General features: G+C 40.8%; 1 protein-coding gene across 1 annotated transcript; it reads left to right on the top strand.

Annotated features, from left to right (window-relative positions):
- The first annotated feature begins 1,243 nt into the window (after positions 1–1,243).
- LOC125881620 (transmembrane protein 236-like) lies at positions 1,244–11,919 on the top strand. Its single transcript, XM_049564824.1, has 4 exons — positions 1,244–3,302; positions 3,519–3,591; positions 6,784–6,907; positions 10,529–11,919. The coding sequence occupies exons 1-4, from the start codon at positions 2,905–2,907 to the stop codon at positions 11,224–11,226; spliced, it is 1,293 nt and encodes a 430-aa protein (XP_049420781.1). The 5' UTR covers positions 1,244–2,904; the 3' UTR covers positions 11,227–11,919.
- The last annotated feature ends 3,963 nt before the right edge of the window (positions 11,920–15,882 follow it).

Consider the following 15,882-nt stretch of genomic DNA (forward strand, 5'->3'; position numbering starts at 1 on the left):
TTGGGGAAGGAGGCTACACAGATCATTAATTTAGGGACTGTGCTTTATTTTTCATCCTTGAGCCTCCTTGAATGAATGGCATGCATGACCTTCCTTCCACCATAAATTACTTATTACATTTTTAAAACTTACCCTTTGATGTTTGAAAGTTAAAAGTTGAATCCAAAATCCCATAGTTGGGAGGAAAAAAAGCCTCAGTTTTTCACTCTTGCTGTGCGTTCCGATACCCATACTACCAAACTATAGAGTATGGCAGAAAAATATTTTAGCATGTCCCAATACATAGTATTTCAAATACAGTATACCAAAAATACCAGGACGTACTACATCCGGTCTGATTTTGCAGTATGTAAGTCAGCATGCTTTTTTGGCTCTTCTGACCCACAATCCTTTGCACAGTGGACAATACGTCACATTACTGAGCTGCAAACACATGACGGCTTTACAACTCAGTGACAGCTGTTTGACAGTTGACAGAAGTCACAATGATGGATGACAGTGCATTCAAGTAACTGATGACCAGTAGTACAGTAATAATAGGAATATTTATTAAAGTAAACAAAATAATTATAGATATTATAAACAACAAAAGGACATAAGTATAAAAACAGCTGACAGAAAACTGCAGATGTAATTTCACTGTCGCAAATATGATATGTTAGAATCTACAATCTATGCAGTTATAACTTTAAAGCTAAACTACACACATTGCAAAGTAACAACAGCAAAGCTCTCTGGGTTAGTGACTGATATAAAAGCAAGAGGGTCATAGTTCAAAGTGTAATGTCATGAGACAGTAATATGTCCCAAATGTGTGCATACTGCATGCAACAGTACATACTTTTTAGAGCAGCTGTAGTACCTACTACAAGTAAAAAGAAGAAGTATGTGATCTGGAACTCAAATCCAACAATAATTTCTGTTTTTACAGTTTCTGGCTATGATGAATGGTGTAATTTTGGCCATGTTTATAAAAAATGTCTGCAGTTTAGAAGGCATGTTTTTTAAGAAGAAAAAAAAAATGTCTGTGAAATAAATACAAAATATAGCCATTTAAAGTTGTATGCCCCTCCCTAAGCCAAATAAAAGTCTCTCCCCCCAGTGCTAAAAAAAATATTTGACATACCTCCCTTTTTTGCGCCACCCCTTCCTCTCCCACAAGTAACAAACAGTCCCTTAGCAATGCCACATTGTAGAAATATTCTTTTACAAGTAAATGTCCTGCACTGAAAATCATATTTTACGCAACACTATGTAGGCTAATAATAATCAGGGAAATGTAACTTCTCAAAAATGTACTCAGTGCAGAAAAATGCCCCCTGTGACTGTTATATAATTAGATTAGGCCTATTATTACTCATACATTAATAGAAGTATATTATTTGTACCATTATTATGAAGTGTTACCTAATTTAATCACATATCAATTATGTATGGCGTAACTTTGAACTAACATTCCTTGATTAATGGTCTATAAAGTTTGAACTAAACACAGTAAGTCATAGTGACTTTATCATATGTTAATGGTAAAGTCATGATATTTCCTGCATTAACTCATGCACTAGTTAAGCATTAATTCATGATCTGTGATCTGTACTTTTTATTATAAAGTGTAACTGAATTGTTTTAAAATTCTGTTTTAACTGTGTTTGACTTAAAGGACACTATCTCCACACTCACACTGTGCGCAGCTGATTACCTGTTACCCTGCTGCAATTTGATTGGCTGTTTGCCAAGTACTGTTGTAATTGGCCCATAGATAATCTTAAATATTTTGGTACCCACCAGCTGTGGAATATTGTTATATTGTATGGAAAATGTATTTATTTATTTAATTTCAGTAGCTTACATGTAATGTGAGCCAATGACCCAAACAGAGTACCAGTAAGTACTACCTCACTGGATGCACAGCACACACCACTTCTTATTGGATTGTAGTGCTTCTATCTTATATAATTTTTTTAAATGGAATTTATGTTGTTGTTTTTTTCAATTGCTTCTATTTGATGTGACCCAGTGACTCAAATTCAATACTAGATATTAATACAGTAGGCACACAGAACACACATCTTTATACTGGATTTTAGTGCATTATCTATTATGTCTTGTTTTTTTCAATAGCTTCCATGTAATGTAAGCCAGTGATTCAAACTCAAAATATTTACCCCCCTCTGTAATTTATTTTGTATATACTTCAGATCATGTCTAATATTCTCAGTGAATGGATAAGTGACTACTTTCCTTGCAAAATTTATTGGATAATTCTTTCATACTGCTTTTCAACCTGCCACAAGTGAACAGCACATGTTCACTTCATTATTAGCTTGAATTTGCATTATCAAGACACAAGAAACAAGTCTTGAAAATTTGTTGAAGCATGTTTTAAATCTTTTATGTACTTCCAATATTTCATTGTGCAGTGTCTGATATTGTCCAGTTATCATATTTTACCACTAGATGGCAGTGTATAAATATGAAAAGTGCCTCTAGTTTGCTGTGGCATCATGTGCCTCCCCTTTTCAGCCACTAGTCCTTGGATGTTGGTTAGACTGTGGGTGTTATCAAATCCACTTATATTTGAATATAGGGTATAACTAATGCAAAGCTACACATTTTAGATGCTCAGATCATTGTAGGTCATCTGTGTGAAGCTGATTAATAAGACAGGGTTTTAGCTTCAAAAGCATTGACTGAAGTATCATTTTCAAGACTTGATCATCCCAGTGAGATGCCTGTTATACACACACATCCTTCAGGGTGCACGGTTAGACAACCTTTGTTTGTATCCTGTGTATATAAAGAGAGTAAAGGGCCAGTCACATCACCGTCACACCAAGGTACACAATGCCTAGTGCAGTGTAAGCAGTTGGGTGAGCAGAGAGCCAGGGCTGTGGTGTGTGGAAAATGCTAGTGGAGGCAGACAATGCACTGGTCCGAGGCCTGACCAGCCCTCAGAGGGACAGGGGTCGCCTCACTGCGACAACAGCCCCCGTCTCCCTCCCGTCTTTTTCTTTAATCGAGCTCCACAGCATGGGCTCGGGGAGGACGCTGAAGTTCGCCCTGTGCGAGGTGCTGCAGTTTGCAGGCCTGTGCGTGCCACTCTTCATCGTCATGCAGAGGTTCGCCGTCATCGTAGCGAAGGTCAAAACATCGACGCAGCCTCCCGGAGACAGCAGCACGGCCTACTGGTTGATCGTGGCTTCCTCCATTGCCTATGTCACCTCCACCGCCCTGCTGGTCTGGGTACCCATGAAGTACATGGTGTTTATGAAGAAGAAGTTTCTCATTGGGAGGAAGAAGTGGTGAGTTTCTCTTGCTTTTGTCCTGATGTCAGGGGCCTCAGAGGTTCTCAGCTCTGTGTGTGGACAGCAGTGCAGCACTGACTGACACCTGATCAGCTGGTTTGTCTGTGACTGGTTTGGACTGCAATCGGCTGGTGAATACCATGAGTTAGCAAGTCCTGCAACTGCCTTTGTCTTCCTTCCTTAATTCTTTCCCTTCCTCTGTCTTTGTATCAGGAGGCCTGTGGCCCTCGTATATGTGATCCTGTCCACGTTACCCTGCTTTGCCTTTCTCATCGCCAGCTCTGAGGTACAACATGTTGTGGAGTGTTTGTTTCATTTCTTTTATTACATCTGTACCCTGTTCGTAAAATTTGATCCTAATGCTGCAATATTTGTAACAAGAGTCAGTCCCCCCTAGGATTTAGAGGGATATATTAGCAGAAATAGAATATAATAAGTACGTTGTCTTTAGTGTATAATCACCTGAAAATAAGAATTGTTGTGTTTTTGTCACCTTAGAATGAGCCGTTTATATCTACATAGGTAGCAGGTCCTTGTCCATGAAGCTCACCATGTTGCACCAACACATTCTCACTCCGAGCTCATCACGTTCCAATGTTTGGTTATGGACTTTCCACGTCCATATACGATGTGAAAGGTACCCTGGGTGCATTCCTTGTTGACGTTCTGGAACGCCATTTCAAGTTCTGGCTGTTACATGCATTGTCTTCTTTCAAAATACACCAAAGTTTTCACACGAAATTTACTGTTCACATACAGTCTCTTTCAAAATGAAAGCACTACGGCAGTTCAACAACGCAAATTGAAATTTTTTTCCTCCAACAACTAACACACGAGGCAACAAAAGCATGTGGTTGGGTTTAGAAAAAAAGACCAGGTTATAATCTTACAGAACACCACCCCACTGGGTGAAAGTCTGGGTTTTTTGGATCCATCCGCGCTACTCGGACTTTCACCACCTTAACTTTCGTTCTTGTCCCGCTACCTTTCCCCGATGCTGCAGAGCGTCGTTTAACTATAACAGCGACCAGCTGCTTATCATGCCGACGTTAAAGGACGGCTTTTTCGTTACTGTCTGATGCCACAACTCACTGCCGAAGCATCAGATTTCGACAACTTCGTAGTGAGGCTGGGTTGGTTGCACTGCCATGTTCAGGGTTCCTTCCTAAATTTGATCAGTTTCCAGGTATTAAAAAGTATGGAAAATGAAAAATAAAGTATGGAAAAATATTTATGTTTCCAGACTATTACCACTGTTCTAAAATACTGTTTTCCAAAATAGAAAATTAGGTATTTCCAAAAATAATTGAATCAATCCGGATCGTGTTTTATGCTGGGCCAAGCACAGTTTGTGTGAGAGCAAACGTCTCACAAAACATACCACCCCTTTTACCCGATTGACAAGTGGTATGTCCAGTCCACCGCCCCATGACCCTCCTCCAGCCCCCCAGGTATCAAGTTTCACTCCAACACTGAACCTTCGACAAGAAGACGAGTTTCACATGGTTCACAATGTGTAGATGCAAGTTTTTGGATGGATGGCATACCATATATAACCATATATAAATACTGGTTGGCCAAGGATTCCCAATTCACACACAGAGCTAGATGCAAGCTTTGTGTGAAATCATTTGACATCGCCAACATGGGGGAGAAGGCGATTCTAAGCCACATGAAAGGAAAAAACACCGACGTCTCGTTACTGCATCGCTTGCACCCAGAGTCCCAAACTTTTTGCCTCAGCCCAGACATTGAACTTACCTGAGTTTTTATTTGCATGCCATTATGGTACTTGGCTACAATCGCCTATTAAGAATAATTAAATATGATGTGAAATATGATACACTGATATATTTACTCAGATGTCGCATATTCTCTGAAAAAAAAACCCCCCACAGAAGTCTGGAAATTAGGGTATGGAAAAGTATGGAATTTTGAAATTCCAAATGTGTAGGAACCCTGCATGTTTCTATAGTAGCCCAGAACGAACAAACCAAACACTGGCTGTAGATAGAGTCTTAGGGTAATTGCGTAGGCCACTGTTGTTAGCAGTCCCTACGCAATGGCCAGTGTTGGGAAAACACTTATTTTTTAATGTGAAACTGCTTTGTTCAGTGTTTTTACCGGTTTAAATCCCCCAGCCTGTTTGTTCCAGAGAGGATGAGACCTCTCCAGGTAATTTGGCTCCTTGTTAACCTCCCAGACTTCTGGCACTTAAGTAATCAGAAAATGGTGAGCACACATTACCAAGTGCTCAGCTAGTGGCCCATCTGTGTGACCTGACCGGCACCGGAGAAACACTGAATAAAATTCTGTTTTGTTTACTCAATTGCGTTCACATGATGAAAATGCCGTTTTGATAATCAGACAGTTTTTCATAGGATTTATTTTACTAAAGAATCTAATTTTCAGTTGATGTTTGTTAACTTTTATGTAGTGAGTTGTTGTCATGATTTGTAGGATAATGTGCAAAGAACTGGACATTTCAGTGGCGTTTAAAATTTGGTTATTGAAAATGTGATTTATTATTTTAAATGGCTTATGATATACGCAGTGTTTCTCACTTTTAGATTAATTGGCTAGTCTAAGTTTAAACATCCATTTAAACGCCAGGGAAATTAGTCATTAGGTACCTCCCTAGTTTTAATCACCTGGTTCGTTTATTTGGAGAGGAAGAGACCCCATGTGAATAATTTGGCTCCTGGTAAAAACCTCCTGAACAATGAACACTGATGAAATCCTAAGCGGGACTTCACACTTGATACATGGGAGAAGTTTCAGCTGGTTGCAATCTGCAATCCTCCCAGCTAGATGCCACTTCATCCTATGAAACCTACACACTGCTCCTTTAAAATATACTCACTACAACTTTACATTTGAGACCAAATGTAAATAAAATGTTGTGGGTGAGTGGTGTCACAGTGTGAAGCATCTGTGAGTGGAATTAAGGTGATGATTTGTGAGGAACCTTTTGGTTCTCAGGGGATGAATATGGATAAGGAGCTACTGATAAGCAGCTTGGTTCCTCTTCCTGTCCAGGCTGCCCTTGTCAAATCATCTGTCCATGAGGCACATTTTCACTTCCTCACTGGCTGCAGTCCAGGTCCTATTTGCTGTTTTATGTGGCCCTTTCTAGAGCCCAAGCTGACCTTTTGGCCCCTGCTTATCTGGTGTCTTTTACATAAGGGCCGTAAATTGTGCTAAGATGACCAGCTTGTCTGCTTTGTTCTGTGTCCTGTTGGTATGAAGTCCTGAGTCAGGAAAATACCAGCACTGCAAGTGATTTAGCCCACAAACCCAGAGCAACTGATTTAGCCCACAAACCCAGAGCTGTAGGAGGTCAGACATGACGATGTAAATGCTTGATGCAAAGGTCCCTTATTGTTGAGGTGAACTGATGGGTTCTATATTGATTGGAACTGATTAATGACATGAAATGTTTAAGTATGTTCAGCTAATTTTGTGGTTCTTTGCCCAGGTTCAGATAAACAACAACATGAAACACGACACGTTCACGGAGCTCCCTGTATCACTAGTCCTCTTCTCTCTCATCTGTATTGACGTTGTGGAGAGGATACGCCACTGCAGACTGACCGGCCAGGGTGAGCGCTGCTCTCTGAACACATCACACAAATCACTCACCGAGTGCTTTAGATCCTGAACTTTCCCCTGCCAACTTCTATAGTGATACCAGCCCGGCTTTACATTACAGGAGCTCGGAGGCAACAAATACAGCAAACAGGTCTTTATATAATTTATCCAGAACAATTTGGACTTCTTTTCTCTGGCCCTGTGCCTGCAGTTGAAAGATATAGGTGCAGCTGAGGAAATGAGCAGAACATTTGATAGCAACTTCTTGTAACACAGTGCTGAACTGACAAAACTCCAGCAATGTTTTTCTAAAGGAAGACACTGAGATGGTTACAGTATATCGCTGTTCATGTGGTATTCCTTGGAAATAAAAACAACCGTTTGAGAATTTTAAAGGTCAGCTGTCTCATGAAGTTTTGGCTCCAACTACACCGCAGATTCATGGTTGCATCACTATGATCACAAGATCTGGTGGTAGCATGTTGTTTCTCGATAATGGCTCATTTATGCTCATTATTAGATACCTATACAGACACAGAGGGAGCCTTATTTCCATACTCTGCATTCATTCCGTTTGTATTGATGTACGTTTTTTGAAAGTTTACAGATATTGACAAAACAGAACAATACCACTTTTGATCTGAGGGCAGCGTCGTACAGTTCAAAAGAGATACAACCATAGGCCATGGATGTATTAAGAGACCTGGATACAGCATTGGCGGCCAGGCCCTGTTTATTTCTATGAAGGTTGCTCAGTGGAACATAAAGCCAAAAAAAGCTCTATTTCTGTGGTATGAAATTACCCAGATGATTGGCACTGCTTCCACATCATCGGACTCATAGGGCAGGTGCACTAGAGACTAACAGCTGCTGTTTGGTGCTCAGCTGACTTGAATGGTGATAAAATAATTTAAACTTGCAGCTCTTGTAGTCTTTTTAAATGTTATCGGACAGAATGGATCTTGGTAGTGGAGCAAGTCATTTCACGAGGGGTTGTGATTCTTAAAAACATCTCCACAGATTTATAGACATCTCTTTCCCACTCTTTGGCTCTTTTTGGGCCCAATGGCATCACGTGACAGACCCCAGAAATTGCAGTTCCACTGTTTGGCCACTATGAAAATTGGCTTCAAAGCTCTGCACTCATCCAGGAAAAGCAGCTCAGCCCTCTCTCTAATTTTTCCCAGTGGCCACTCGCAGTATTGCAGCAAAAAAAAAAATCCTCTGAGGCCCAAAAAGCATTTTACAAATTGACCACCATTATAAAAAAGACATGGTCAACTATGACTCTTTCTACTATGAATTTTTGATCCATGAAGATTTTGTATTTGTACAACTTTCTTTGAGCCAAGAAAAACAATTTAAAAATCTGTGATGTCATCCCAAAGCAAAGTCATGACGGGGCCAACGTGTGACACACTGTTGCACATATTCAGTGGGCTGCATACCATGGAAGTAGATCTGGAAGCTAGAAACGTTTTTTGGCATATGCACCAGTTGAGCAACTCTTTTGGATTCAATAGGTCCCATCTTGGGGTCCAGTATCTAGTTATTTGTACATCTATGTTTAAAATGGTTTCAAAGTGTAATTCCATTTGGAATGTTTGTTAATGCAGTAGCTGACAGAAACATAGAGCGCCCCAGGAATGAGTCCTCAAACCCTGAAAACTACTTAGCATTTTGCCAATCCCAGTTCCCTCGTCTTGAAGTCAGTGGGTTCATTGAATGGGTTTGTGGTTGGGTGCCCTAAATAAGGTCTGTGGTTAACACAAGCTTAAGAGACTTTCACGTTTTGTTCTATGACATAAAATACGTCAGTGAATACCACTCACTAAATGAGACTATAGAACGTCATCATGCCAAACACGGCTTTACAGCCTTGCGACCATGGTGTAGTTGGTTTATAGCATAAAGTTAGACTTTTACTTCTACTGATTCTGATTGCTTTTAGGCAACAACACTTATTAAAGTGGTGTTCATTTATGAAAATTATCTTGCTGAACAAAACATGTAAGTATCATAAACGTTTGTTTGCCACACAGTGTATTTTCAGCAGTGTTAATTTTGACAGCTATTTTTAGTTTTTTATTTTCTTAGTCTTGAGATGAAAATACTTATTAGTGTAAGTCAACAATAATTCAAAATGTTTAAGTTAACGAAATTCATGTAATTTCATTATGTTTTTTGTTTTTTATATATATATATATATATTTAAACTAATCCAGTTAGGCTAAGGTTGTATAAAAATTTCATTTAAACTACTTTTTTATACAACTGCAAATAATTTCTGCACACTTACAAACTGTCATTTCCCCAGCAGTTTTGACAGGTTTAAGGTGTGATTTATGAGCACACATTTACTGATCATCATTTGAAAAGCTCAACATTTCCATATTTATGCTTTCAAAACTCTGACACCACAAATAACTAATCTGAGACAAGTAGGATTGTACCCAGGTTCACTGTAAACTCTGACTTTATTGATCTCACTGTTAAGAAGCAGAAAAATAACTTAATTAAAGCCTGAATTCTTTCTTAATCTGCAACATGTTAGTCTGAAGGTTTAAACATGTGTCCTCTCACAGAGTTGGTGATTAAAGTTAACTTTAATTTCTTGTAGAGAAAAATGTACTGCAAGTTCAGACTGTTTTCTTACAACACAGCTACACTCACAGATAACTAAGCCTCTTACTTGCCTGTCAAACAGAAATCAAACCTTAAACCCTCCCAAGACACTCCAAATCTGAGTGGACCCCTGTGTTGCTACTAACGAACTCCACAAATCCATTTAACACGTCCACCATCCACAGTCAGACACACAGGGCTAATTATTTACTGCTGGATTACACCTCATACCTCGCACCAACAGCTGACGCTGCTCTGGTGTGAGTTCTGGTGCAGACTATTTACTGGAGTTTGCCAGCCTGTAACTCATGTAGCATTTGAAGATAATTGCAAGCACTGGCCTTCTCAGTTTTTAATGTCCCATTTTTGTCATGTCTCGTCTTGTCAACAAAAATGGAACATAGAAAAATTTTCATCCTAGTTTTTGTCTACAAAATTAAGACTTTTTCAGCAATAATCCAAAATTCAGTGGAAAAATCCCAAAGGCTTTTTGATGAGGGAACCAGGGCAACGCTAACTTTTCACGTTGGCCCTACAGAAAAATGTCATTGCTGTATAAACAGGGTTCAAAGCTTGGCAATGGAATAGAAATAAAACAGTGTGTAGTGAAAATAATTCTCCGCCCACATTCTGCAATATATTTAATGGCCTCACAGTCACTCACACTTTTTTATTTCATTTTTTTTGCTATCAGAAACTTTTGACTCTGCCCTGTAGTGTGTGTATCTATATCAACATAAATGACACATGGAAGTACATGGGCAGTGACGGTCAAAACGTTTGCGATGAACATTCCTATTTACGTATGCAGTCGGAGTTTAAATGACTCTTATACTGATTTCTCACCATATTTTTTTTCCACAACTTTAGCCAAACAATATTCAAAATAAAATCATGCTGACTATTTTTATTATGGTCATGTTTGGTTAATTTTCAAAACACAACCACATGAACATCAACATTACATAATTACATACTCGACATAACCTTTACTTTTCTCTCCCCAGCTAATGACATGGAGAGAGACGCTGACATCCCTTCCACTGTCCTCACACACGTGGAACAGGTAACACCAGTAACACCTATTACTCCAGCTGTGCAGGGGCCAGCTGTGCCCGGGCAAGCTGGGCCTACTCCCATGCAGCCAGGAGCAAACCAGCTCAATGACAGGAACCAGAACGGAGCAGGGGCTCGGCCAGAAACCAACGGGACAGTCCCGGGGATACCAGGTAATACTGGGAGACCCTTTAGTATCTCTGGGTTGAGCTCACGTTCAGCGAGCACCACAGCCTATCGCATATCTCCGTACGCCTACACGGGTCCACTGAGGTTCCTGTGTGCCAGCGACGCCCGGGCGGATGTTTTTGTGGACAGCTTTATGTTCTGGATGGATACAGTGGAGATGGTGAGGGTGGCAGGACATCCCCTTGTCTACTACTCAGGCTGGGTGTTCCCCATCTACATCTTCAGCTACCTGTCTTGCCTGCGTGTGGTGGTCATGCCCCACAGCCCCCTGCTGTCCTCACTAGGTGTGGCCGTGCAGGACTTTCCCTTCTTTTTTGTGCGCGTTGGCCTCATTGCCTTTTTTGGCTTTGTCACACCCCTCCTCTATCTGATGAAGAACCTGCTGGTCTGCCTGGCCTTTGTCTATTTCAACTTCATGACCAGGCTGAGGGTCTTCAACACAGAGAGGATGTTCTTTTGAGACTAGCACCTTAAGCAAAGACAACATTAAAAATGTAGTAGGAGCAATAGGTTGGTACAAAAGACACTAGGATTCAGAAGATGGTTGCACCAGCTCTTCATAAGTTCAGACTTGGCCTTCTTATAAAGCAAGTGTTTACTAAGGGGAGATCACTAAAGTAAAACAGCTTTTACACTGAGATATACCAATCAGCCAAAACATTAAAACCACTGACAGGTGACAAGGACTATTTTTAGGTGGCTAAAATATGTTTTGTTGCTGACCCCATCCACAGCAGTACATTACATAGCTTCCATGTCGGACTCCAGCCTGCTTCTCCAAACCTGGGCAGTGCTAACTGACATCTACTGTGTGTAAAACACTCTCTAAGTACCCCATACAACCCCACTTCAAAGAATCTGAACTATCCCTTTAAGAAAAGCTGGTGCAACCAAACCAAATGATAAATTTGTGTGTGCAAAGCAGAAGAGATATTTTGTTAAAATGCATGATGGTACTCTTCACAGGCCAAAAGGGAGCTCTTAGGCAATGTTTTCCCATAAAGGACATTATGCGTCCAATGACTGTTGTGTTATGTATTATTATACCTTTTATGTTCAACTTTTTTTACCCCCCTGAACCCCTCACCCTCACCAAGCATGGCACTTTGGGAATGTACCTGTTCTGTCATTTGAGAGTTTTAAGCAGATTTTTTTCTACCATCATTAAGTGCAGTGAATGTGTAAAAGCATACATCCATGTTGTTTATATTAGGTTTTTCTCTGCTAAGTTATATTCACAAAAGAAAAACAAAGTGTGAGTTTGTATCATTGATACATATATTTTGGTAAGATTAATAAAGAAAATCATTCAAATAGATGTTTTAAGTTTCAGTAGTGATTTATCATGTATGCGGAAAGTTTTTGACCTCCATTCAAACCTGTTTTACTGGAATTTCTTCCCAATCACTCCCCACGAGAACAGTTTTCCTGTCATTATTCTGTAAAACATTCTCATCACATGCCTTCCCGCGATCCGACATGGTCCAGGGCTCAGGAGCGCTGACTGCTGAATGACACTGAGTCATTACACATGTACAATCTGATGCAATTCAACACAATGGCCCTGCAAACAAACATAGAACTTTTGTGAAGATTATCATTATTAGGGTGGGACAAAATGGCAAAAACAAAAGAGTGAAATCAACTGTTATTATGAGGTAAAAACATAATTTGATTTCTGGGCTGTTTTTATTAAATTATAAACATATTCATGATATTATGTACATCCACTTTCCAGTATATGATAGTTTTTCTTGTACTGAACCTTGCTGCCTTTTGTAAGATCTCTTTGCCAATTTAAAGTAGCCTACCTGCAAAAATCAGTGCGTTCTTTACCCACTAGAACTCACCTATATTTGATCTGATCTGTTTTTTGATCTGTGATTAGTATTAGTATATTTCAAGACCACAGCTGGGGGGATATCACTAAATTGCCTGTGCAGAAAAAGGAGTGTTGAATAAAGATGGTTATTTCAGCCACTTAGTGTTTGTATTTGTTTGCTCATAGAAGACAAAGGAAAATTCCCCCACATAAGATCCACCATAAAGCCTTTCAATTATTTTACCAAGGCACTTCTCACGCTATGCAAAAACATAGATACATATATATACAGTATGTACAGTACAGTAAAAGTAATCTTTCTTTGTTTTCTGTGGGTGTTTTTATGAGGATGTGGATCTTTCAGATCAGTTTGAGGAGTGTCTGGTTTGCATGTTCCTCGTTTGATTATAAGTGTCTCATGCAGTGTGGGACTTGCCCTGCCTTGGTCTTGTCTCAGTCTCAATACACTCAGGTCTTAGTCAGGACTCATTTTAGGTGATCTTTCTTGACTACAACACTGGCTAACACATTCAACCACTTTCCATCCATGCGTTTTTATACGCTTATCCGGGGCTGGGTCTCGGAGGCAGCAGGCCAAGCAAAGCACCCCAGATGTCCCTCTCCCCAGCAACACTTTCCAGCTCCTCCTGGGGGACCCCCAAGGCGTTCCCAGGCCAGATGAGATACGTAATCCCTCCAGCGTGCTCTTGGTCTGCCCCCTTACCGGTGGGACGTACCTGGAATACCTCTAACAGAAGGCGCCCAGGATGCATCCTGATCAGATGCCTGTACCACCTCAACTGACCCCTTTCAATGCAAAGGAGCAACGGCTCTACACCGAGCTCCCTCTGGATGTCCGAGCTCCTTACCCTATCTCTAAGCCTGAGCCCAGCCACTCCACGGAGGAAATTAATTTCGGCCGCTTGTATTCGCGACCTTATTCTTTGCTCATGACCATAGGTGAGGGTTGGGACGTAGATGAAGCAGTAAATCGAAAGCTTCACCTTCTTCATTACGACGGTCCTGCGCAGCGCCTGCATCACTGCAGAAGACGCACCAAAATGCCGATCCATCTCACCAGGGGCGAAAATCCCATTTCATAGTTGGGGGGGGGACAATAAACAGTATCTTTTACATCTTTTACCGCAATTTGATGCTTTAATCTTGTGAATGAGTGAATGTCTATACTTATGAGAAATGGCTTAACAACTAAACATTTCCTGCAATTAAACTGGTAAACTGGTTTATAAACAGTGTGCTGTGAGATCTGCTGCTGCGCACCTCACAACCGTGCGTAATAGTCGCGCGTAATGACCGCTCCTCATCGGTTAAACTGCACGTCTTTCATGTTTGTCTCACTGACAGGTGGAGAGCCTACAGTCAGGTACCCATTAGCTACGAGCCGCTCCGCCACTGACTGCTCTTGTCCTGTCCTCTCCCTCTTATGTCTCTCTTGTCCTCTCTGACTATCACTAAACTCTGAGCTTAATCATTAGCTTTTAGCTTAGCAGCACTCGTAATTGAGTAGGCTTTTGAACAATGCAGGAGAAATGTTGCAGACAGTTTATATTATCAGCCTGGGCCTGGGGCTTATTGTTTGGGGGCTGGGGATGTGTTGTAACTTGTGTAAGTTAAACTGTGTCTGTGTGACTGTACATCTTACCCCGCGATGCGCGATGTGGGCAGCGGGTCCAGTCTAGCCCTGTCCGTTGGAAAGAGTATGGGATATACCACTACTAGGAATGGGAGGGGGGGAGACTAAATCTTTTAAGATTTAAATAGCACATTATTGCACGATTATAATGAGCACCGCTTACATTGTGCTTTCAATAAATACTATTGCATTGTTCAAAAATTATTAATTGTGTCTCAAATTATTCTAGGGGGGACAGCTTTACTGGAGGGGGGGTCATGTCCCCCCTGTCCCCCCCGGGATTTCCGCCCCTGTCACACTCCATCCTACCCTCACTCGTGAACAAGACCCCGAGATACTTGAATTCCCTCGGTTGGGGCAGTAACTCCCCCAAGCTGGAAGGGGCAATCCACCAAGCAGAGACCCAGGTGCTGACTCTAATCCCAACCACTCCACAATGGGCTGCAAACCACCCCAGTGCATGCTGGAGATCACAGTGTGATGAAGCCAATTCAACTACTTTACAAGGTCATAATATGTCAGTACTGTGTTTTCATTGTCTTCCTCCAAGTAGACAATTTTGCAAGTTTGCATTTGAGTTTATACCTTAGCTTGTTTTGATTTGATAAAAGTACAATGCAGTCTGACAAAAACTAAAAGGTATAAAAGATGCATTTACAATCAAGAATTACTTAGAATCAACTCCAGTTTTCCCTTTGAAAATATGATTCATTTCATACATTTTACAAGTGAGTTAGAAAGCACTCAGAGAGCACAGACACTTTGCTAAGGCTGCATAATTAGTATGTTCCGATGTTAATTTTGGGAAAACATTTACATCATGTCATTATTAGGTTGCAGTCAATATCGTTATTAGAATACACTGTACAACTTGTAGATTCTCCTACATCTTTGTGTTTACTCTAAACAAAGCACAGGTATTTTACAGGTATAAGGCCAACTTCTCTGTTCCCTATTTGTCTGTGCATCATTGCTGGGCATCCCTGCAGTAAGAGCTAAAGTGGTCAGATCTCCACTCACTTCCCCCAATAGGAAACAGGATTTCCTCCTGTCCTCTCTTTCTACTGACTTGTATCATCACTGCACTCCTCACCCGAAGCCCCCGCAGACCTCCCAGGGGCTGCTATCCCACAAAAGCCCTCACATCAGCAAAGAGCTGCAAACCTCATTAAATCCTCATTTACTGAAACTGGCACATTCCTGATCAGATGTGAATCTTCAGACACCTGAAACGTCTTCTAAGCCAGACTTGATAAATGACATCTGCTCTCCGGCACAGATTTAGCTCAGACTGAAGAGCTATTTATAAAAGATTGGAAAAAAAAATCTCAGATAAAGGCGATATGTTGAACCTTAGAAAAGCCTGCTTGAGTAAATTAATTCCTAAAATCCATCACCCGGTTCCTTGTTTGCCTTTGATTTAATAAAAATAGAATTACTGTCCTTCCCTGACACTTGAGTTTTCTTGAAGCTATTACGGTAACTTTCTGTTTGTTGTTAAATAGCGAGATGAGATTGCTTGCTTCCCACTTCCTGCCTTCCTCTGCCAAAGAAATTCTGTGAAAGCTCATGGAAAGTGCTGTCGTTTGTACAACCTTAGTTAGCCATGTGACAGGATACCCATCAGTGCGATTAAGGGG

Source organism: Epinephelus fuscoguttatus, linkage group LG21 (assembly GCF_011397635.1).
Source record: "Epinephelus fuscoguttatus linkage group LG21, E.fuscoguttatus.final_Chr_v1".
Lineage (NCBI taxonomy): Eukaryota > Metazoa > Chordata > Actinopteri > Perciformes > Serranidae > Epinephelus > Epinephelus fuscoguttatus.